Source organism: Anser anser (assembly GCF_964211835.1).
Source record: "Anser anser genome assembly, chromosome: 7".
Taxonomy (NCBI): domain Eukaryota; kingdom Metazoa; phylum Chordata; class Aves; order Anseriformes; family Anatidae; genus Anser; species Anser anser.
The window spans coordinates 24,981,141-25,006,190 of record NC_139727.1 but is presented as its reverse complement, the minus strand read 5'-3'; the positions used below and the strand labels follow the sequence as shown (position 1 = coordinate 25,006,190).

At 35.0% G+C, this 25,050-nt stretch overlaps 1 protein-coding gene across 12 annotated transcripts in view; it reads left to right on the top strand.

The window, feature by feature from the left end:
- EXOC6 (exocyst complex component 6) overlaps window positions 1-25,050 on the top strand; it is a 92,961-nt gene that overhangs the window by 40,955 nt on the left and 26,956 nt on the right. For 5 of the 12 annotated variants that reach the window (XR_014586958.1, XM_083844724.1, XM_083844727.1 and 2 more), the window contains exons 15-20: window positions 1,993-2,102; window positions 3,110-3,221; window positions 4,693-4,827; window positions 8,556-8,735; window positions 11,664-11,693; window positions 19,007-19,148. Coding sequence is in view for 10 of the 12 variants with exons in the window: in XM_083844724.1 (XP_083700850.1) it covers window positions 1,993-2,102; window positions 3,110-3,221; window positions 4,693-4,827; window positions 8,556-8,735; window positions 11,664-11,693; window positions 19,007-19,148 (709 nt within the window). In the remaining 2 variants the exon portion in view is untranslated. The other 7 variants (XM_083844730.1, XM_083844728.1, XM_083844732.1 and 4 more) reach the window with 3 other exon arrangements.

Genomic DNA, 25,050 nt, shown 5'->3' with positions numbered 1-25,050 from the left:
TTAGAGACAGCAACTTCTTTATTTCACTTTGTAAATTAATTATTTGTGTTTGGGCATGTGGGACAAAGCAGACACAAAGGGACTGTAAATAATTCTGCTCTACTGGCATCCCAGTGGGATATTCTTTCATAGCATCAGCCATTCTTTCACTAAAATATGCTTTCTCAGAAAGATGGCTAGTAAGTTCTGCTTTCTAAATATGGTTTTGGTTGTACTTATCAAGTAGTATTAGACACATGGTGGAGTCTGCAGAGGGGAACTAAATCTAAGGACCACGTGACAATTGGAGTAACTGGTGTAGAGGGAAACTGGTTTATCCAAGATCCATCACTACAGATATCTGCAAAAGTAAAAAGAGATTAATTCTGTGATCCAGCAGTTCATAGAGAAGAATAGACACCCCAGAGGACTAATTCCATTTTGATGCACCTGTGATGCCTATTACAGATTAAAATGAATTTCACCTCTGAAAACGTGTATTTCTCTACAATTAGTATAAAAAGAGATGAAACGTCTAATATTGCATTATAGATTAGGATAAATCAAATTCACAGTTTTACAAGTAAGTTTATCATAGGAGTTGCTTGCAGCACATTAGGCAGAACTGAAACCAGAACATGAGTAAATATTTAATATACCAAATCCAATCTGACTAGACAAAACATTCTTTCTGGACTCCACTGTTCAGAAATCTAAAGATGGAATGTGCCAAACTCTCGTGGTTTGGTTATATAATCTAATGTCTGCACTTTACTCCCCGTCCATATTCAGAAATTAAACAACTGGCTTTTCTTTCTTTTTCTTTTTTATTTTCTTGCTGGTTACTATAAGAATCTGTTGACAGAAAGAATGTTGTGTCCTTCTGTATTGACCAGACACTGTACAGGATTGCACAACAAATTGCTTCTCCAATTGTTGAGTGTATGAAGGTTGATACTCAAGCGCTGCTGTTAGAACATTGTGAAGATCTTTATAGTTGAATACAATTGCTCTTGTTTTATCATAAAAATTCATTGCTTGAATCAGATGGACATATATTTGAAGTAAATTTTATCATTAAAAATGTTTTCTATCACTGTTGAATGACACAAATGCATGGCACTTATACCACATACGTGTTACATCAAATCATCTTAAATAAGGAGCTCTGGTTAGAGGGGTGGAAAGGTAATCTGTTTTGGGTTTTAATATAAAACCTTTGAGCTGCTGTTGATTTATGCTCTTATTTAGAGAAATAGAATTCTGCTGGGATGATACAGGTTGTTAATTATTTTTCTCTTGGATTAGGAACTTTCTGTAATAAACAGGAAATTGTTTTGCAGATTTCAAAAAATTATGTATTCAATGAGGAAATAACTGGTTTGTGTGTTTAAATATAGTAGAACTTTTTTTTTCCATCCAAATACAATATCAATTTTAAAAATGAAGTGAGAAGTGTAATTTTATTATTGCAGATGACTAGTATTTCTCATGTGTTCCTCTAAATTAATGAAAAGAATCCAAACTATGTTAAAATTTTGTGAATCATCTAGAGGTAAATATGCAATAGTAAATGTATGTCTAAACATTCTCATGATGCTTTGAATATCTCAGACACATTGGACAACTTCTGATTTTTTTTATTTCCCTTGTCAAACAATAAGCATTTTTTTGAGCCTCTCTTCACACTTAATTCTATATCTTGTCTATTCAGACTGTTTTCTAATGTGTTTGTAAATTGCTTTCTACAGAGGGATCTTAAACTACCTACTGTCTCTAAACTTTATTGTAATTAAAATAAGTGATAATGTTATATTTTGCTTCTAAGCTATTTAAAAGATTCAGAAGTTAGCTCAACACATACCACTGTTTATATTTGATGAAAAACATAAAAGCATAAGAGATTAAAACATTGGTAGTGTTAAGTGGTTTTCCAGTTGTTGTGTTTAATGCCAATCTCTTCTTAGAATCAGAATTTGAAGTATAAGATAGCATTGTCTTTTATTTTTACAGCAATCCTTTCCAAAGAAGCTCCCAATGTCTCAGTCAGTGCCTCAGATTTATATCCAGGTTAAGGAATTTATTTATGCAAGCCTTAAATTTTCAGAGTCACTTCACCGCAGGTAAGCTTTAAGTCTGACGAATGTGAATGGGTATAAAGTAACCTATAACTTCCAGGTGAACTAACAATATGTATTAAATTGAAAATACATTTTCCTGGGTACTTTCTTGTTGTGCTTGTTTAATAATTTACATATTTAAGTTTTTATATTTAATCTGTGATTTCCAGTGCTATAACATATTTGATATGTGTACATGTGTGTGTATGTATGCTGTGTGTGTAGGTGAAGGTAGCTTGGCATGGTGAATACTCTAAAGCAGTGCTGTGGCTTTTTAAACAGTATTGGCTAATTCAAATAATCTGAAGCTTTTTTGTTTAACAAACCCTGTAAGATTTAAAAAATATGCTTTTATACTGATCATTTCAGAAATAATTGTGTAGAACCCCTGATTACTTCAATCTAGCTTTCCCTCTTTAGTGCTTTGAGTTTTCTTAGTGATGATTTCTCTTGCAATAAACTGCTGTCTGCATGCTAATTCCGTCTTCTTTCCCACCTTTTTCTGAAGGAAAACATCATAATTCTCCGGTCTTGTTTACTCTTGTGCACCTCAGAAGCTCAGTTTTAATTACATAAAATAACATTGTAGATCTGAAATCTGGGTGGTATTTGTGGCTGCTCACCCACTTCTGCACTGTTAAAGATGTAAATGACTCGCTTTCACACATTCTTAATTGATACAGTTTATAATTTACGCGTACTAATTGGCACATGTTGACCTCTGTGGTAACTCATTAAAAAACACAAATTACTCCGTCCTAACTGCTGTGTCAATAAACATGTCCAAAATCTAAAAATAACAAGTTTTGCTTCAACATTGAAATTTAGTTAATGGATAATTTGGTAAGTGAAAGAGGTGTTTTGTGTGTTAGAACACAGACGATTTGAAGCAACCAGATAATCAATGCATATAGTTAATTCTGAACATGAAAAGTTCTCTTTGCAAGGAAGAAAATAAGTTTTACTGCAAGTATTGTCATGTACAGCACAGTTATACATGTTTTTTTCAGCTCAACGGAAATAGATGATATGCTCAGAAAATCTACAAATTTGCTGCTAACCAGAACTCTAAGTAGTTGTTTACAGAACCTAATTAAGAAGCCTCATATAGGTTTAACAGAGGTAAGTTTTAAAATACACACTCAAAACTGTGCTGTTCTAAGAAAATTAGTGCTAAAATTATTCTTGTGAATTTTGATATAATATAGAGTTAAGATTGTGTAATAAAAGCAAGTTGTGTTTTCTTTAAAGTTGACATTTTAAAAAGGTGGAGAAGTATAAAGAATTGTCAATATCTACTACATAGATAAATAAAAAAGTAAGATAAAGCGTTGGGTCTAGTTGGAAGTATATTTACATAAGGATGCTTACTGAGAGATAGGTGACAACGAAAGAGCTTTGTCTCCTGTATGATAAACGGGGTTGCAAGAAATTACCTGAAAACTCTTACTGCTTTGCTTGCGTACAGGACACAATTCTTGTGTTCTGCTTCTGTCTAGCACATAGCAGGACATTGCCAAGTTTATTTTTCCCTTTTAAAAAAAAGATAGGGAGAAATAGCAAATCACTCTATGAACATTCACTGCAGGTCAGGAGACAGCAGGTACTGACTGAAAGATGATGCATGATATTGCTGAAAAGGCATTAGACTGCTGCCATTAGTGCAGTGTTATGTCATATTGAATGTTGCTTTTACACTGCAAGAATCCCTTTTATAGATGAAATTTTAAAAAGATGAGGAGGGGGAAAGCTCTAAAATAATGTATTGCCACGTTAGTAAGACAAGCCATGCAATTTTTCGAGATAGTTTTCTGAATTATTGTAGTTAGCACAGGAATATGTTAAAGGATATACAAAACACACTAATATATTTGAGGTATTTAATTATCAAGACAATATTTTTTGTGAGAAAAATGTTCAAAAGAGAAAACTGTTATTTTACCAAGCATTATGGTAGGGTTCACTGAAATATGTTGGAGCCAGGCAGTCTAGTGAGGATGGCACTCTTACACTATTGTGTCAGTTACTATGCATTGTCTGTGTTGTCTAATTTGTGAACTGAATGTGAATAAAGGTCCTTCTTGTAAGAAGATTTATATTGTGTATATCTATATCATACATTTATATCAAAAGCAGGATTGTTACTATTCGGGGGGTTGAGGAGTTGGCAACCTTATTTTTGAAGTTTCCTAACTTCCTTATGCATCACTTTTATTTGATTTTCTTTTAATTGCAGTAATTGTGTTTGTTTTGTTGTTTGTTTACTTGTTTTTGTGGTAAAAGTTAGTGTTTTTATTTTGGCAATATATTATCTTTTGTTTTCCCTTTTTTTAATTCTAAAATATCAATTAGATTCATTTCACTGAGTAAGTGCCTGCAATCTTCATTTTTAAAATGGCATCATTTGTATGTAAATTGTGGTATTGCTCCTTAATGGTATTTGAAAGATAACTTTAAAATTGCCAGTTAATAGCTGGTAACTTGAAATGCTGTAATTAACTTCTAATAACACTGTTGTTGAAAGAACTACCCATTTATAAAAAAAATGGCAAAGGGAAAAAGGCTTTATATAGTAATTGTTTATTTCTTGTAGCTTGTTCAAATCATCATAAACACAACCCACCTGGAACAAGCCTGTAAATACCTTGAGGATTTTATATCTAACATTACAAACATTTCACAAGTGACTGTTCACACTGCAAGACTTTATGGACTTTCTACATTTAAGGTATAGTTTATGTCATCTGTTACATGACCACATGAAAAGTTAATTCATTTATAGTGATTTTAATGTTTTTTAAAATAAAAGGGAATGAGGGGAAAGCTGCACATTGTCTCATTTTGACTGTGTAAAAAATCGGAACTGTTAAGAATTAATTTATAACACAGAGCAGATAAACACTTTTTATGTTATCAGTATTATCTGAAATTTGTCATTATATGAGAAGCGCATCCACATTGTTTCAGGTACATCTTTTACTACGTTACAAAATGACAAGTTAAGCCTGACTGCACCAGAAGCTTTCAATAGATTAAGCTCCAAGCTGTGTAACATCTTCTATTTCTGAATGGAATCATGCAAAAACAGCAACTGTAATCTGAAATGTTTGTATTATTTGGTTGTTTTTATTCTACAATAGAAATATTTGTGGTATATTTTCAGACTGTGTAATGATAAGATAAAAGTAGTATTAAGAATGTGATACAAAGCATAAAATATTCTTTTTAGAATTCATATTTTATTTACATGTCCTTTAAATTTATATGTGCAGTAATGGTCATTAAAATGGAATATATAGGGCTAAATATAAGTAATTGTATTAATGTATAATTATCTACAAAAAAGTGTTAGTATTTTTTATCTTTAAATAGTAATAGCTATCCTAAGTAGGAAGGGGAAGAAACTGAAGAGCATTTATTCCAAAACACATGATTTTATCACTTATATGTATACGACTGAGTGGTTGAGATTATATTCAATATTGTATATTCAGAAAGCAAATCTATATATGATTGTCTATCCAAGTGGCCTTTTTGGTTTAGAATAGAAGCAATTGTGTGTGCGTCGGGAGGGACTTGGGGGTTTCTTTCTGAAGAAAATATTCCTACAGAAAAATAATCCTCTATAAGTCACCTTGTCCAGTTAACTCAGCCAGTGTGTTGCCTTCTCAGTCATTTGGGACTTTTATATAGAAATTTCTGGAGTAGAAACGAAACATTTAAAAAAAAAAAAAAAAAGTTAGAAGGGATTCCAAAGCAGCTGTAACTTAAACTTTAGGTATGTGTTGTTGTTTCCCCCCCCCCCGCCCCCCTTTTTTTTTGTTTTGTTTTGGTTTTTGTTTTACAGTGTACACTGAAACAAAGGAAGATGGGATAAGGAGAATTAATCCTATTTAGAGTAGTTCTGTTTTCTGCACCTAATTTTTTTTTCCTCTTGGTACAATATGTAGCCTATCCTATTATAATATCCCCTCTGGCATACATTTTAAAGATGGGTGAGGTGACATCAACATTGCAATACAGTTCATATTTCCACTTGTTATCCAATAATTTTCCCATTAACTTTATTTTTTTTTCCCCCAAAGGGTTTAATGAATAAAGCAAGGCAGAAAGGTTCTGACTTAGCAGCTGTAGCTACTTGTAGCCATTGTCCTGCTAGTATGGTTTTACTAAATTTTGACCTATCCTGTTAGATATAGGCTGAGTAGTTTGTTTGTTATATACCAGTACTGTGCATGTGTATTTTAATTTGCATATGGCACAGTACAGAGTGAGCAGTGACAAACATAAGAAAATTTTTCTGGTTTCTCTCCTATCTCTTTCCCTGGAGAACTTAGCACAACATTCTCCACTTATAGCAGAACATTCTTTTCTCATTAATCCCTATCTTTCCCTTTCTATCTTAATGAAAAACTACATGTGGTTCCCCAGCTGGGCCCTCATGGAGTTTGGTATGCTATACGATTATTAAATTCATCTCCTGGTGGCGAATCATGTCATGTCCATTCTTTCTGAGTGATCAAAAATCTCCTTTTATTAGCAGTGTTGATCGCATTTACATTCCATGAGATGATCTTACAAATTCATCTCCACTTTATATTTTAATAGAAACCCTCAAACCTATTTCATTGCTACTATATTAGAGAACTGTTTTTCCCATTTTATATTATATATAAGATGTCATTTTAAAATACCATTCAAATTCTCTAAGCATTGTTTCATGTGGCTAGAAGGAAAAATAAATAAAAATAAATAAATAATGCTAGTTTCATTTTATCAAATTAAACAATTGTCTAGCGTTCAGTATTTACAGCTACCCTTTCCAGCTTTGGATGACTGACTGCAGATGTGGATACCATTTTATTTCTTTGTCTCTTGAAATCAGTTCTTGATGCAATTCTGTCACCAAGTTATGAAATGGAATACTTCCTCTTCATCTGCCTCTTGGAGCTACTGCTAATTCACTCTTTATCATGCATGGGATTCACAGTGCTGCTTCTCAGAAGTAATTTCTGGGTTTCTAATCTGTTCACAGTTTTCTCAGGGAACAGTGTAGAACAGTCCTTGCTTAAAGTGTTGGCAGCATACTGCTGCTGTTGTAACCCAATAACCAAAGCAAAATAAAAAGTAGCCAAAACCAGGCTTCCAGAAACAAAAACCCATGGGCTGGTCTTGTCGTTGCCACTTAGTACAACCAGTTAACTGTTGAAGATGATACAGCCGCTCCATAAATGACTTGGGTTTTGTTTGTTTTATAAACCAAGTAATCTCACTAAGCTTAAGCAGATGTATTTGCAAGCCTTGATCTTATAGATTGTTGAAACTGAGGTTTCATCATTAATTAGAAACTTTAAACAAAGAATTAACTTTAATTGAAGCTGTTACATTAATAGCCATCTACAAACTGTGAATGTCAACATACTCCTTTGTTTGAGACATTTACAGGTTCCCAGATTGTTATGTGTTAGAGGAGAGCTGGTTAGTGGAAGCTTTTACAAGTTGGTTTGGCAGTAAAAATGCCATTTTTAGTGAACCATACCTTGATATACCTACATGTCAGGACCATATGCTTGCTCACTTCCTCCTGAAGTGCCTCACAGCCTGGAGCCTGGCTGAAAATTGAATTTGATGCACACGATGTGGTGCCACGTTTAGGCCTTCAGAGCCTTTTGATTTTTCTTTATTTCCTTTTTCCTTTCTTATTTGCACCTTGTCAGAACTGCCATGATTTTGGGCTGGTAATGGGCTGGTAAGAACTTGTGATGGGACTTTTATCCACTTTTATGTTGCTCCAGTGTACCCAACCTATTTTTCCTCTCTAAAAACCCTCAGCAACTGACCAGTTCATTTAAAATTAAACCTCTTAATTGATTTGTTTCTCAAGATCATTGAAGAAAGTGTCATCTTGAGCCCGAATCAGAGTACAGAATTTTTCCAGTATCATTAAATTCCAGTCTGGCAAAAGCACGCCTTTCCAGCAAGATACACTTTATCAAACATCTGTAGGTAGATCACATTGCTTCTATGAGGATCTATCCTAAACTTGCTTAAATGCTAAAAATGCTAAATGTTATCTCTGATCAGATAGATCATTTCTACATCTACTGTCCCAAAAGCAGGATCTAGATGGTGGCAGAACAAAAATGAGTGTGAGGAAGTAGGGGAGCGCTCTGTATCGGTGTGTTATGATCAGGATATGTAAGGGACGGTGAAAATGATGCGTATTCTTCAGATGTACAGCGTTAAATTAATTACATAAAAATGCTATGATTGCTGGACCTCCTGCCGTAACAGATGAAATAATTAGGTTCTTTTGTTATTTTCTTTGTAAGAGAGGGTAAATAAACCTTGTATCAGAGAAAAACACAAGACTTCGGTTTAATTGATGAAAACTATTTATCTATGTTCTACTAGTATTTTAGAATTCTGACAGTTGTGCACTTTATTTATTTTCAGGATGCAAGGCATGCTGCAGAAGGAGAAATATATACAAAACTTAACCAAAAAATAGATGAATTTATTCAGATTGCTGACTATGATTGGACAATGTCTGAATCAGATGGAAGAGCCAGTGGATACTTAATGGACCTTATAAACTTTTTAAGAAGCACATTTCAAGTTTTTACTCATTTACCTGTAAGTATTGAAAATTAAGTTTAATTTCAAGCCATTGTAGCTTTATTTTATTTTAAAATACTGATATTTTGAACAAATATGTGATTTTTGAATTGCATACATGCTAGCAGATTAATTTTTCAGTATTTTCAATACAGACGTGTTTTCAGATGTTTCACTATGTTGATGATGCTTATTTATCATAATAATTAGAAAAATGCTTTTGAATAGTAATAATTATAACAACAGCTAATTTACAAATTGTGTAAGAACATAGGTGGTTTTCTAGAGCAGGCTAGTCCTCAAATGGCCTTCTCTGTACAGTTCTGTATACACATTCATTGATTCAGAGGACACCAAATAGGTGCAAGTCCTGCATTTGTGCAGAATATTCTGGAGGCCTTGGGTTCTCCAAAGTTTTTTTTAGTTAGTCATTTGATTCTTGTTAAATGAGCTTCATTGAAACAAGTCCTTGTTCTTATTCAAATATATTCTTTGTCACTTTGTTCTAGGTAAAAGGGCATTGGCAACCTGTTTTGTGTGCTCATTGTTATATTCTGTTGTCTGATTTCCCCTTGCTTTAAGATAAAAAAGACAATTTCTAATTTGAGTTATCATCATTATAGTTTATACCTTTGTAAGTATGGAGTAACTTCAGTAAGTCTTTTGAGCTGCATCTGCTTTTCATCAGCTTGTCCTTGGTTGCTACCGTCACACTTATGTCTGATTGCTTTACTCACATGTAATGCCTGTCAGGAATTAGTTCTCAATGCACAGAATGTTTCTAGGCTCCAGACTGGAAGTAAAAGATAATTTATTTCCATGCACAGCAAAGTTTGAAGTTGCTGGCATAGCGGGCTTCTCAGGTCTTCTAAATCATGTTGAGTGGTTGTGATTCTTCAGTCTATTTTTTTAATAACTCAAAATGTATCACATAATGTTTATGTGAATGGAAGTATGAGGCATGTGCTTCCATGCCAAGTAAGTCAAGCAATTTTTTAATAAAGAATAGCATGTTTGTTAGTTAATTTCACTGTCACTTTTTGTCACTCTTTGAACAAATGGCACTGCTCCTCAATGGCCGTGTGCATACAGCAGCTGTGAGCAACGATGTACAGCTTCTAGAGAAAGATGTAAAGAAGTTTATCATGAGTGTATGTTGTGATATACCTGTTCTAAAATGGGGCACAGACAGAAACTTAAATAATGTTCTTCTATAAGCTGAAATGAAAATGTGGTTTCCTTGAATGAGATAGTTTGTTAGGAGGGTTGTAAGGATGCTGCTATGGCATTAGGACTTGAAAAGCATGAAGGGAATATAAATAAGCACCTAGGGGCACAAGCCAAACTTTGGAGAAAACTAGTTCCTATGAGGAGGTTATTCTGTAATTTCAAACTCTGGCCAGGTTACATGCTGGGGCTGTAAGATTTACTAGTCTGCTCTGGCAAGAGGGTTCTTCTAACTTGACTTATCCTGTGCATCACTTACTGTTCTGGCTTGGCAGATGGTAGAAATATACAGTCCTATAAATGTTGTTGTGCATGAGCTGTGAAGATTATATGAAAATGTGTATACAGTTTAATTTTGGTGATTCTGGTTAGATACATAGTAGTAAGTTATTTTCATTAAGAAAAAAAAAAATCTACAGTAAAGATATCTTCTGTGGCAAGCTCAGAAGTAAGTTCCATAACTCAGTAAAACAGTAAGTGCTGTGGAGTCATAGGTAAAACTAGATTAGCATACGGCACAGTTAAAATTTAGAATAATTTTAGTATTCATTTTCATTAACAGAATAAGAATGTCACAGTGTCATTTCTATAATAATTTTGTATTGCTGGCAGAAACATCCTACTGTGCAAAATAGTTCTTCAGAACGATGCCTGTAATCAGAAATCAAAGAACAGAAGTTCTGACCACTGGTTGTAATTTTACTAAGGAGAAGAGTGGGACGAGTAGAGGAATCTCTTCTCTTACTACCATAGTGGATCCAATTGTGCTGTAGTGCTAGGGCTTGGGGCGCTACTTTGCTGCATTCATTCTCCATAGTCTCATTCAAGGGTCACTGACTCTGTTTGATACTGTTTCAAAATCTAGTCTTCTGGTAAAAGTGTTATGCTATGTTCTTTAACAATTTTTTTGGCTGTTGTCAGATTCCTGCCGTTAGAGTCCTGTCTTGTTTTAGATGTATGTGTAAGTTGTGTAAACACATGGGGACGTCTCCTTTTGTGCTCCCGCATGGGCCTATACAGAATTATTTCTGTAGAAATGTAGACACATGGAATTGCTAGAAACATCTTACATCTCTGAATGTTTTTTCTCTCAAGTTTTATATCATAGTATTCTTCTCTGTATTTATGCACTGTGCTTTAGTGTCAGTTTGGGGAAAGAAAATATATTTATTTCATCTTCCAGTTATAGTACCTTTAGCTTTGTGTTAAAAAGTATTAATGCATTGTGTTACATTTAGATTAGTACTGTCCTAAGCCATTCTAAATTTTGTGTGAATTAAGTTAATAATGTACAGATTGCCTCTATAGGCCATGACAGTAAGCATGGCATTTATTTTAAAACCAAAGTATTTTGGAATCGATTATCTGTTATAATGAAAACTTTCTGGAAAGGCATATCAACAGATGTTTCCTAATTTGAAGGATTGCTAATTTGATATTTTGGCATACTTGTCCTTATTACAGAAAAACATTTTATTATTGAATTAGTATTACTTCAGTTATAATCTCTTAGTTGGGCCTTGACAAAATACTATAAAAGTTCACAGTTTTTTTTCCTTTTTTTAAAAAAAGAAGGAATTATGTAGATATAATTGTTATTTTTTGAAACTTTTCCTTACCTTTTATTGCTACCAATTTTTTATTCTTTTTTTTTTTTTTTGATGTTGACAGTACATCTTAATTTTTTTGTTTTGATTGCCTTACTGGTTTCCTTCTCAGAATAACAACAATGACCATGCAGCTATGTCGGTAAGTAGATGAAAGATGAAGAAAAAGCATGTGAACTGAAAAACTATGAACTGCCTGCAGGCTTATTGCTTCAATTTTTAATCATTTAATAAAAAGATCTTTCTGTTTTGCTGATGACTTGCTGTGTACCTTGTGTGATTGCATGCAGGAATCAGGTTAATGACTAACACTGGGTTTTCATGTACTTGAAGGGCAGGAGCCCTAAAAACCTTGCAGAAGGGTGGTGGGGTGTGCATTGCATCCCAAATGAGATCATTTAGAGGAGGCTGAGACCTTTTGGAAGTGAGGTCATGTATCAAAATGCAGCTATAAGGCATGCATACAAAATAGGGGTGGAGCGATAAAACAAAATAAAGAATCAGTGAAAGTTCCATCGTTCCTCTGCTACATCTGTCAGAAGTCAAGGGAATGTGTACCCCCAAATATATATTTGTTTAGAAGATGATGAATTACATTTACAAATTCTTCCAAGTTCTGATTGTTTTCAGGTCATCAATTTATTTGGCATAAGCATTTCCGTTATAATGAAAATGTTGAAATTCATGTTGTTACTTTTACTAGTTTTCTGTGAATATAGAGTTCTGGTTTATCAGCTCTAGTGTGTTTGAATCTTATTGCTGTATGCTGCTTAAATGAACAAATATACACTGTGCCATTCACTATTTAAGTGAATAAATGTATAAGGCATTACCGTACACAGTGTGGGGATTCATATGTTCAAAGATGTATTTTTTACAGTTAAAATTATATCTCCTCAGGGAAAAAATAATTAACTCAAGACATCGTATGTTTTAGATCAAGGATACTGACTGGAGCAAAAGCTTCGAAACTCAGTATCTAATTGTTCCACAGATCTATTCTCGTAGTCCTGCATTCAGTAAATCACACACTTTAAATACATGTGTAAGAGGTGGGCAAATACAACGCAGTCATTTTATCCTATTAGTTAAAATATTCAACTTATGTTAAAACAATTTACAGAATCACAGAATTGTCTAGGTTGGAAGAGACCTCCAAGATCACCTAGTCCAACCTCTGCCCTAACACTAACAAGTCCTCTACTAAACCATATCACTAAGCTCAACATCTAAACGTCTCTTAAAGACCTCCAGGGATGGTCACTCAACCACCTCCCTGGGCAGCCCATTCCAATGCCTAACAACCCTTTCAGTAAAGAAGTTCTTCCTAACATCCAACCTAAACCTCCCCTGGCGCAACTTTAGCCCATTCCCCCTCGTCCTGTCACCAGGCACGTGGGAGAATAGACCAACCCCTACCTTGCTACAGCCGCCTTTAAGGTACCTATAGAGAGTGATAAGGTCACCCCTGAGCCTCCTCTTCTCCAGGCTAAACAACCCCAGCTCCCTCAGCCGCTCCTCGTAAGACTTGTTCTCCAGATCCCTCACCAGCTTGGTCGCCCTTCTCTGGACTCGCTCGAGCACGTCCATGTCCTTCTTGTAGCGAGGGGCCCAAAACTGAACACAGTACTCGAGGTGCGGCCTCACCAGAGCTGAGTACAGGGGCACAATCACTTCCCTCGACCTGCTGGCCACACTGCTTCTTATACAAGCCAGGATGCTGTTGGCCTTCTTGGCCACCTGGGCACACTGCTGGCTCATATTCAGCCGACTATCAACCAATACTCCCAGGTCCTTCTCTGCGAGGCAGCTTTCCAACCACTCATCTCCCAGCCTGTAAGTTTTAGAAGTAAAATAAAATGTATCAGTCAAAAGGAAAAAAAAAAACAAATGGTAGTACGAGTGTTATTGTCTAGGAGTCCTTGCTGTATTTGTCAGTAATTTTCAACAGTAGCATTAGAAAACTTCAGTTATTATTTGTCTGTAGTGTAGATTACAATCTTGTATTAAGGGCAGCCAGACATCTGGACTGTTTTCTAACAGGACAGCACTCTTAGATTAGATGCCAAAAACAGTAGACGGAATCTTGGTGTCTTGACTTCCAAGGAAGTTGGAAGTGGATCCAAAGTACCTTGTGTTAGAGTGTGTGGAGAATGTCTGTAAAGCTGACTGGCATCCATTAAATAGCAAATTCTATTCCTGACTGCCAAGAAAATACATTGGATGTATATAAAATTATATTATGTTTGCTCTTTTTCCTTTTAATTTTGGATGGTTATAATGTTTTCTCAGGATTTTTAGTTTGCACCTAAATTTACCCTGGTATTTTACATCAGATAAAACCAAAGCTTAATTTAGTTACTCAGCCTAGATAGAGCCTATTGCACCCAACTAGCATGCTTCCTCTACAGCATCAGCAAAAGAGTGTGCTTTAAAGAAAGTTGTTAGAAATTAAGGATCAATTTCCAACATTAGAGGTCCTTAGTAGTGTGTTCAGTTCTCCTTTATTTCTAATGGGGTGGTCTTAAGATTGGCGATCTCATTAGAAAGCCAGCAGCACCTTGAGGAATGTGCCTCTGTGTCTTACAGAGGCTGGGACACTGGAGCTGATGTGCTGTGGCTGGGAGTCACAGCTGAAGCAGTCTCAGTAAGTGACCCAGTAAGAGTGAATTCCAGCTATGGTTTTATTTTAGAGTCTTTCTATCTGTGCCTCTCGGGCTGTTCTCATCTCTTTCAAGATAACTTACCACTCCAAATAATAGAGAGGATGTGAGTTCCACACAGTAGCTTCTTTAAAGCAAGTTCCTATGCCACCTTCCCTGTCAGGAAAAGTTTGGCTGTCTTTATTGAAAGACGTTGTAGTACACGTGTTTCACTAATCAAAGAAGACTCAGTTCAGTGAGTAGCATATGATTTTTTTTCCTAACTTTACACAGCTGCTTTAGTAGATTATGGGAAATTCCACCTGTCTCATCATCACTGCAGTGAAAAACTGTATTAGGCAGAGTTCTTCTGAGAATAGGAAAAAAGAAGACAAACCTTCATATTTCAAAACCTTTTCTGGCTCAGACAGAAAAAAAAAAAGAAAAAAAAAAAAAGAAAAAAAAAAGCAATGGGCCTGAACTGGGTAGAAAGTAAACAGCTAAAGAGTAATCATATCTCTTGTTTTGGATAAGTTAAATTGAAATTATAGAAGGTATATAGGGGTTTTTAATCTAAGTTTAAAATTATCTAAACTTTTATTCCAGACACAATTTGCATGCTTTGTCAGTACAAAGTTAGTATTGGACAACTCTTTGGGAAAGAATGACCAGTGTGAAGTTAAAATTACAAATTACTTTGTTAGGTATTTTTGACTATTTCCATTAGAATTTGGAGCAGAGAATGGCAGTAAAATTGAGTCTTAAAACTCTATTTGTGTTTTTGAATATACTTGTTTTTTTATCAATAGTTAAAAAGTTGTATTTTATTCTTGCTTTAGTTACTAGAATCATAAAATCATTTAGGTTGGGAAAGACCTTTAAGATCATCAAGTCCAACTGTCTTCATATGCAATGTGTGGACTGCTATAAGCAGCAAAGAAGCAGATAAAGCAAAGAGTACAAAATCTATGCACTTACCAGTTATTATAACTAATGAAATCTGTATGTTTAACAGTTGGGTGTTTTGTTTTGTTTTTTTCCAGTTTCAGAAAGTTGTTTTTTTTTAAATTATTTGTCATTTCATAATGTTAAATTAATTCCTAAGCTTAATTTCTTAGTTTTAACAGATAAGTTTTGTTATCTCCTTTTATGCTGATGATGGCCGTTTGTGTTATTTTATTGTTTTCGTGATTGACAGCAAAAGCCTAATTTCACAGCTTGCAGTGAGGGTGAAGAGTTGGTGGTTTTCTGCAGCTATATTCAAAAACTGTCAATCAAAAGCCTCCATAGGCTACTTAGAGAATGGTGTTTTTTTCCCTGATTTCTCCAAATGCCGCTTCATGCTGTCTTTGATTGGCACAGCCTGGCAGGGAGGATGGATGAATCTGTCACTGGACGGTTAATTGTGTTGCTGGTCTCAGCCTGACATCAGGTCTTTGACTCGTAAGTGGCTCAATACAAAACAAATTAGCAGATTGTAGTCATATTTCTCATTCTATATGCTTTGACTTTGTTGAATGCAGTCCATAAATCATATTGACTGACACCATAGTGAATGATGAAAGCTGCTTTTGAGACGGCTAGCGTGGGTCTTAGAAAGCAGCACCATGAAGGTGCCATGGAAGGATGCATATGGCTGACCCTTTGGGAATTTCCTAGGAGCCAAATGTCTCTTTACTGCAATTGTTCTTAGGAGAAAAGCTTTTGGGCCCTATAAAAAAGGATTTAATATGTCAGCAGATTCTCTTTACAAGCTCCTTTGAAATATAAGAAGTTTGTCTAAGGGGTTTCTCTTTTTACAAACTTGTATTTCAGCAAAATGTGAAGACAGGGTTAAAAAGCAGTTGCCTTTAATACTGTTTGCAGGTGTTTTTGCTTATAGAATAGGGTCCTTGTTTCTTAAACTTTACATTGGTTGAGTGGAAGAATAGGTTTTGTAGATAGCAGCAATTAACATAGGCAGAGCAGAGATAATAGTAGTGTTCCCCAAATGGGAGGCAAAACTGGAACGAATGTGAGAAGCCTCCTGAATCTCTGCATGCTACTGAATATAGGTATTTAATTGCTTGATACAGTAGCCACAGCCACCCCCTCTTAAAAACGAAAAATAAATATTATGTTTTAAAACTAACTGAGATTTGTTTCATTCTGGAAATGTGTTATTTTTATGTTCACAAGTCATTACATTTCCTCTTTAAAATGCATTATGAAAAGTGGCAAGTAATTGATTAATTGGGGAATGATGGAAATTTGGAAAGAGATTTTAATTGGAACTCATTTGTCAACCAAATTTGAATTGTATTATTTTCTGTATGTTGTACATCCAGCGCATTTTGCACTGGGAAGCACTGAATTTTGAGGAGGATAACAGTAAAGTTCGTATTTTTCTGAGTTAAAATTCAGCATTTAGGTTGATATATTTAGCTTCATTTTTTTCCTCTAGTTTTGTGAAAATCAAGTGATTTATTAAGTGTAAACTATGCATAGTAGACTTGTATTATTTGTTGATAAACCATGTGAACAATAAGCCTGTAGTTCAAGTTGCATAGTTGGAAATAGTTTAAATGTTAGGATGTTTCCATCTTATGAAATTTTAAAAGAAGCATTAAATGTTCATGTATTGATACTTCTTTAAAGCCCAAGTGACTTTTACTATGTCATTTCTGTATTGTAACCATTATTTCTTGTGCTCCAGTACTATTGATATTTGCCAGATTGTAGAAATCACCTACAGATGTTTGTCAGAAAGATAAAAATCTGTCTTTTACTTATAATAACAGGGGAGGGAATAAGCATAATTTGCATATAAAACAAATTAAATGTTAAAATTTTTCTTGACAACCTATTAATCTGGTTGAACTTTTATTACATTATAGTGGCAGCATAAATAGGACATGGAGCTGATTTGATGGAGCAGTACATTAAACAGAGATGCATTAGTTGTTCCATTAAATCAAAATGACATTTCCATTAAGTATTTCAAACCTACTACATTGTAATTAAATGAACTGTGGCCCATTAATTCCCCTCTTCACCCCCTTTTTCTTCCCCCCCCCCCCCCCCTTTTTTTTGGTCCTCTTTTTTTTTTTTTTTTTCATTCATATTGATATTGTTCTGCTTGGGGAATAGAGCTGCATGTCTCCCAGTGTAATTAACATTGGGTTTGGGAGACTTAAGCATGCTGTTCTTGCATTGTTTCTTACATTCCTTGTTGTCAGTTCATCTCTTTTGGTCAAAAATGTTATTTGCTTTTCTGAGATGTTCAATTAAGAAACTGACATCTCATTTTAGATATAAAGCTCCTAACAGTTCAAGGTTTCTTAATGCCAAAGAGGTATTAGCAAAAGCCCTTTAATGTTTCTGTTTGACATATGAAGAGAATCAACATTTTACATTGTATTGTCTACATTTTATTATGTTTTAACAAAGCATGGATTTTTAAAGTACACAATATTTATGGACAAATGTGCTTTATGTGCAATATGTATACATGAAAATACAATGCTATGTACAAGTTGTCTTATTAAGGGGAAGATCTGGCTCTTCAGATGTTAGAGAGAGCTTTCCAAACTTTTGGAAAAGTGAACTGCTGTCAGTCCTTCCCATTTTACATTGCTTATATGTGTTTCTCTGAGTCAACAGTGAATTGATCATCCTGACCTTGCAGAAAACAGTTGGGGAACCATTGCTTTAGAGAATAGGTGTCATCACTTTGCTGATGGATACAAATACAACAGTAGTGGTTTGTAGCCCAGCAGGTGGATTACATAATTATGATTTCTTTCATATAAATATATTAATAGTTACCTTTGCTTCTATATATACCATAACATATGTCAGTTGAAAAGCGTGGTTTAAGTACATAAAACTACAGAGACAGAAATTCATATAATTGCATTTGAAAACCAAGGTGTCTCTGCTCTTAAAGATCGCAGTGCTACGAACAGAATGTTGCCATCTAATCAGGTATCTGGTCTTCACTGATTTTTCTTCTCTGGTAGAACTTCCATATTTTTCTGGTTTTCTGTATGAAATTGATAGTAATTTATCAAATTAACATCTGATTTTTGGGATTTGTTTTATTGGTCTCTGGTTTGGAAAATTATTTGTCTCAATTACATATACATTGTAAAGAGGTGAAAAAATGTTACTTGCTAAACTGTGATTAGAGAATTATTTGTATTTTGTACAGCAGAGGGCTGCATTTCATTCTGCAAGTTGTTGATTACCGACAGCACTGATTTATTAAGCACCTAAAAGATGATGGATAAGCATGAATATTTAAAATAATTTAGCAACAACCTTTGGGATGGAATTCAAGTAATTAAGTAGCACAAGCTGTAATGAGAAATGCCCCAGCTGAAAGCAATGGTTTTGGTTTATATATATACACATTTATTTATTTATTTATTAATGACTGTTCTTAAAAATGTGGCTTGTTGATTTACATTCCTGCTTTCATTCTGTTTGGGTTAAAAAAAAAAAATCCACGCTCATGCTTCCGCAGTTTACATTGTTATTATGCTCTTCCATGTTGGGAAATGTCCTTGTATTCTTGAAGACTGTTGGATTTCTGGAAGAAGTATCAGTGATTGTTTGATTGTTTAACATACATTTAATTTAGTTCCCTAACTGATTTAATAGAAACGAAGCTAATGGGCCAAAGAAATAACAAAAAGTGTGATCATTCTTCTTCTAACCTAAGTCCTGCATCATTAAGACTTTGACTGTATAATAAATTCAAATCAGATAAGACGTTCTTTATTGATATAACATTTATTTCTATCTTAAAACCTGTTGCTCTTTCTACTAGGGAAAAGTGGCACAGACAGCTTGCATGTCAGCCTGCCAGCATCTTTCAACATCCCTAATGCAGATGCTACTGGACAGTGAATTAAAACAAATAAGCATGGGAGCAATTCAGCAGTTTAATTTAGATGTGATACAGTGTGAATGTAAGTAGATATTCCCATATTCCTATCCATGTTTGTCTTAGCATTGCAAAAAAAAAATCTTTAATGTAAGCTATATAGTGATCTTTTTCCATTATCTACTAAAGCTTTGCCTTTTTTTTCTATTAATATTATTGCATTACAGCCTCCTGTAAAAGTATTTATGATTAATTACGTTAACATTTCTGGGAAAATTTTTATATATATGTATTTTAAACTTTAGTATCTGATTGAAATGTCCATCTGTTGTTACTGCTAATGGCATCATAATCAGTATGTCCCGTAAACAGACCATAGTCTAGCACAGAATTGCCCCAAACCACTATATAAATATTATGGTTTTATAGTTGTGCACCGAAAGGTCAAAAGTCTGTGAAATTTAGTTTTCCCTCCGGGGAGTATTTATTACAATACAAGTTTTAATTGTGTTGTTACATAGGTTTTTGTCCCTCCTAAAACTATTGCCTTACTCACTGTAAGTAGTGGTTCTCATTTAATAAACGTCAGACATGGTTTTATTCTCACTATTCAAAATACAGCATCAGAATTACTTCATAAAACTGGTTGAATCCAGCACTGAAGGCAGGATTAATTTTATCATGTTTTACATGGAACTCGCCACTGTAGGGTGAGCTCTTACTCTGTATTAAGGAAGTTACTTTTGTAACGTTGTGGTATGAATAGGTTTTATGTCTGTTTTTATGGTTGATGGCTGAGATGCAGCAAAAAGGCTGTCTAGGGCTTTTTTAAATTCATATCTTTAGTTTCTTATGCTCTTTTTTTTCCCTGTTTATTTATTTATTTCTAAAATATCATTCCTCATATGTTTGAAGCAGAGACCTCGATTTTGGTGACTGCTGTAAAAAGTGGCAGTTTTGCAAATCCTCAGGTGTTTAGTGTGTGCATATGAGAAAACTGATGATGACTACTTAATTAGCAGCCACCATGGGAAATTGGAAATCTGTTTTCAAGTAATTTAGTGAGCATCATAAAGGATTCTTGTGGGAATAGAGTTAAAGGGCATTTGTGACTTTTTCAGTACAAACATATCTTTCCTCCTCCTGCCCTGTTTGTTATGTAACTCCATACATGTTACATCTAAACTCTGTAACAAGGCAGGCATCTTTCTGACAGTCCTTCCTCGTGCAGCCTTGAGGCCTTTCAGTGCAATGGGAGGACCTGACAGGATTATCAGAGTCTGTTTTGAAAAAAGTATTTGTGATTGTGATGTTAAAGTTTGTCTCATGATGTGATTGCAGAAGTTGGCCAAATAGAAGTACACAGATGATGTTTTGACATTTTTAGTACAAATTATACATGTATGTATTGCAAATTTGATAGAGTTCTTTTCAAGTAGGTGGGTAGAGGTATGTATACGCACATTTGTGTGGTTTCTTAGTTTTTAAAAAAGATCCCAGCTGCAAAACAAATTCCATAACATTGATAATACTGGTATCATAATCATTTATCTAGACAAGTCAAATTGGTGCATACACTAGACAGTTATCTGCCTTCTGAACTAATAGCATAACAGCAGAGAAAGCTTGTTACCACCGTGTTATTTTGTTTCTAGTGTCCGAAATATGTACAACCGCAAATAGAATAAACTTTAATTCTTTCTATAACACTTTTAAAGCATGTTAGAAAAAAATGGTTTTGCACAGAGACCTTTTGAGTAGTTTAAAGATGGCAGCTTGGCAGAATAGTATGTTGCAGCAAATGATGCCTTACAATCTGTGGAATAAGGGTTTGTCACAAGATGTTGTTCAGAGACTGCTTTGCTGTTGCAGTTCATTCATAAGGTCTGTCACAGGCACATTCCAGGCCTGGCTGAGAGGCCTGTGATTTATGTTCTTGCTCATCACCCTCCCCCAGCTTTATTCTTTGACACTTTGGGTGTAATGGATACAACAATGACATTTCAATTAGTGCTTAGGGTGTGCAAATAATTCACAAATGTTGGGTAATTTTCTACTGTATTTTACACATGGATATGACACTTTAGTTATAGACAGGGTGCATTCTGAACGAATAAGTTATGTGAAACATAGAAAGTTATGGATATTTGAAGATGCATTTCAAAACATTGTTGGCAATATTCTACATATTTATTCTAATTTTTAACGTTGCGTTTTTATTCTTTCTAGTATGAAATGGAGGAGACCTAAATAAAAGCAGGAAAATGTGATTACTAGTCAGAAAAAGCAATCAGCAGTCCAACAAACAGCCCAACAGTCTGTTAGTGAGCTGTTAAGTCAGTAAGTGCTGAAGTTCTTGAGCCATAGCAACCAGGTAGAATGACGAGTGGGATTCCAAGAAATGGAGGTGGAAGGGAAAGAGGTTATCTTGTGGTGAACGCTGAGATTTCATTATCCTGTGCTGCATTTCAATGCAAAGTACCTAACTTTAAGAAGCAGAACAGAAAATCTGGAAGTATCTGATACTTTTCCTTGAGAATAAGATCAGGTGGTCTTATGTTTTTAAAAAAGAATAGTGATGATCGTCTTGCTCTGCTCTTCAGTTTTGTGTGTTCCTTCCAAACATTCCAAAAGCTTTAAGTTTGATTTCAGGATGTCCTGTTTTAATTGTAATATTTTCTACTCTCACTATATCTTTCGTAATGTAGAACAGTGTTTCACCTTTGGTTTTTACGCCATTCTTTCTCAATGATGATCTTCTGCTATTATGACTGGGTTTCTTACAGCAGTATTCAGGAAAATAGCATGTACTCGGTTCCATTGAACAAAAGCTGGAGAATGGCCTTTTGTTTGCACATTGCATTTCAGTGTCCCGAGGAGGAAAATGGATTGGGGAGTAGAAGCATTTGCCATTTCTTGAAGATGAAATTCAGGTGTGGGTTTCTGTATCTCATTTTATGAGAAGCAAGGTGTAAATAATAGCACACAGTCTTTTCAGTGATGGAGTTGACTTTGGGAATGTGTACTGGTTGTGTTAGGGAATCAAAAATTCACTGCCAACAAGCTTCTGTTCTTCAGTACTTTTGAATTGCAAATGTAGTTGTATCTTTCTGATCTTCACAGAAAAGTAGTGGTAAAATGCTGTAAGCCACTTAATATAGATTTTAAATTATGAGGTTTTTATGTAAAATGTATTAGATAGTTATTGTATATTTTTCTCTTGTTCAGTCAAAATGATTTATAACTGCACTATCAGCAAGTTGTTTTGCTGAAGAGGTCCAACCATACAAAAGTATGTGTCTCTTTCTCAGTACAAATATTTTATACCTGTTTTCAACTTTCATGGAAAGAAAAAAAATGGGGTGAAGCTGACATGTGAATACTAATTTAGAATTCTTCTGTTTGTTTTAATCCTTAAAGTTCACACTATAAGGTTAAGTGGACATAGAGCTTTAATTTAGAACACCATCCAGATCTAGATACCTTACATCAGCATTTTATTAGTTAAGTAGAACTGATCAGAAATTCTGATTGCTGGGAAAGTTATTGTTAACTTTTGTAATTTATATCTGTTTTAAAGTAATGGAATTGTGAGACAGGATTAATTGGCAGAAGGAGGTACAGTTGAGTAGTCAACCTTCATCCAGCTGTGAATCTGTGCGAGGATGGAAAGGTTTTGAGCCATGCCACTAGGTGAGGGTGAAAGAAATCCTGAAACAGCATCAGCTAGCAGAGAACTACCACAAAGCAAATTGTAATATACCTTCCTGACCAGCCCTGCTTGGGGATTCCTGCCAGTTCCTTCTTTGTCACACACTGTGTTAAGAGCTGCAGCGTCCAAGAGCAAGAGAGAATCTTGACCCATGTGCTCTCTGTTGAGGAGGCCACTTGCTTTACCTGCCTTGTCTCCCTTCTGGGAAGTCAGGTTAAACTTGGCTCACTTGAGACCATCCTTCATCCCATGGCTGCATATGGCAGCACAGGACTGAAGGGAAGCTGCAAGTCCTGGGCAGGGCTGGGGGCTGCTGCCCTGCCAGCTGGCAGCTCCCTCAGCAAGGCTCCCCTCCAGGCGTGTTTGAACAGCTGGAGCCTCCAGCAGGGCTGCGAAGTGGCTAAAGGCTGCTGTGATGGTCACCTGGCTCTCTGCTCCTCATTCCAAAATACATCTGCATCTTTGCTGTCCAGCCTTTGAATCGAGAATTGATGCCATGAGGCTAAAGGAAAAGCTGCCCTAATTTAGCTTTTGATCCGAAGTTTGGACTCTGATTGTAATTTTTGCAATTGAACTGCAACTATCTGTCAGAAAATAAGTAAATAAGTACTGAATTTCCAGACAACCACAGGCACACGCAGATTGTGTGTATGTAAAGTCTGGGTTTTGAGAGAATAAAATGAAGAGACTGGTTAATAAATCTAGAATTGCATAGAAATTCAATGCAACCTACAGATGTCTTTAGTTCCATTTTAGCAGATGCCAAGCTTTTTCTTAAGATAACCATCAACACATATATACATCAGTTCACATATATTCTGTATACAAAATGTAATGAAAGGACCAAAATGAAGTACTCAAAAGAAAATGGAGTGAAGTCATCTTTCCAATATTTATATTTATCATTCTTATGTATGTGTTACCTCAGAGCCCATTGTGGTTTTGTTACATGTTGTTTTCATTGGATCCTACCTCTTGTAAATTCCCAAACTGGCTGTTACAGGAAGCACATTTTTGTGCTTAATAGTAGTGAGTTCGGGTATACTCAATACATTGTGTCAAAGATCCTGTATTGTATACACAGAAAAGAACTACACAATATTAATGAAGTGCAGGGGAAAATGTTAATAAAAACCTTTTGAACACCAGTCATCTAATGCCTATTTTCAGTTTATTTTCCTGAAAACATTGAGGTTTGTGATTCAAACTGCTGAGCAGTTAGTTATTTGCCCTTATATGTGATAGTTTTATGGTAATCTTTGCATTTTCACTCTCAGGTATGATAAAATTCCTGAATATCCTTATGCATACTAAAATAAACAACCAAGTAGCCCCCTATCCTTCCAAATCCTCTTTAAGCCTAGAATGAATGTAGGGGGTGAATATTTTAAAAGATGTTTATATGACAATGTTTCATTACTATCTGGAAAGGGACCCCTAGGACACAGACATTAAGAATGTTAATCCTGTTCTTATAATATCTTCCTAAAATGCTGTGCAGCAGAAAACATTTAATTAGCTTTGTAAAATTGTTAGCAAAACTTAAAAGCTGTGAGCTGAGGGGGTTGAACTGTCTGACCATTACCATAAGTAGATTATCTTTTTGCCCTTTGAACTCATGAAATTGTAATAATGAAACAAATCCTACTGTAGGCACCCGTCAAAAATGACCAAAATGTGAGAATAAATGCTTATGCTATAATAAATGTCCCCAGTGTTGTAAATTTATTTATAGTAGGAAATTGTAGTTAAAGAGAAAGGGGCATATACAATAATTCAGTTTGGTACCTTGTGTGCTCCTTGTTCAGTAGCTGCCACGGCAGTAGGTGCTTTGCAGGGAAGCAAACTAATACTGCATTATTAAATGCATTAAGATAATTTCCAGACTATGTTAACCTGATGAGCAATATTAATTTTGTTCAGTGCACAAACTGAAGAGCCTAAGAAAAATTCTCTTAAACTCTTTTAAAGGATGTCTTACTTGAGTGGAAAAGTGAAGCAATGGGTGTTTCTGCAGATGTCTGTGTTATAAATGTATGACTGGGGCAAGAACACGAGAACTACCGAGTGAGGCTAAACCTTCCTTTAGCCAAGTGTCCTGTCTCTAGTGGTGGTCAATGACAGGTATTTAGAGAAGAGTGTAAAACACTGGGCTGTATATTGAGTGGTCCTTGCCATAGCAGATCCATCTTCTGTAGCTTAGGGATTTAATGAACAGCTGAATTTAGATTGTTGTTTAATCACTGTTGAAGGGCCTGTATTTCAAGTTGTTTTT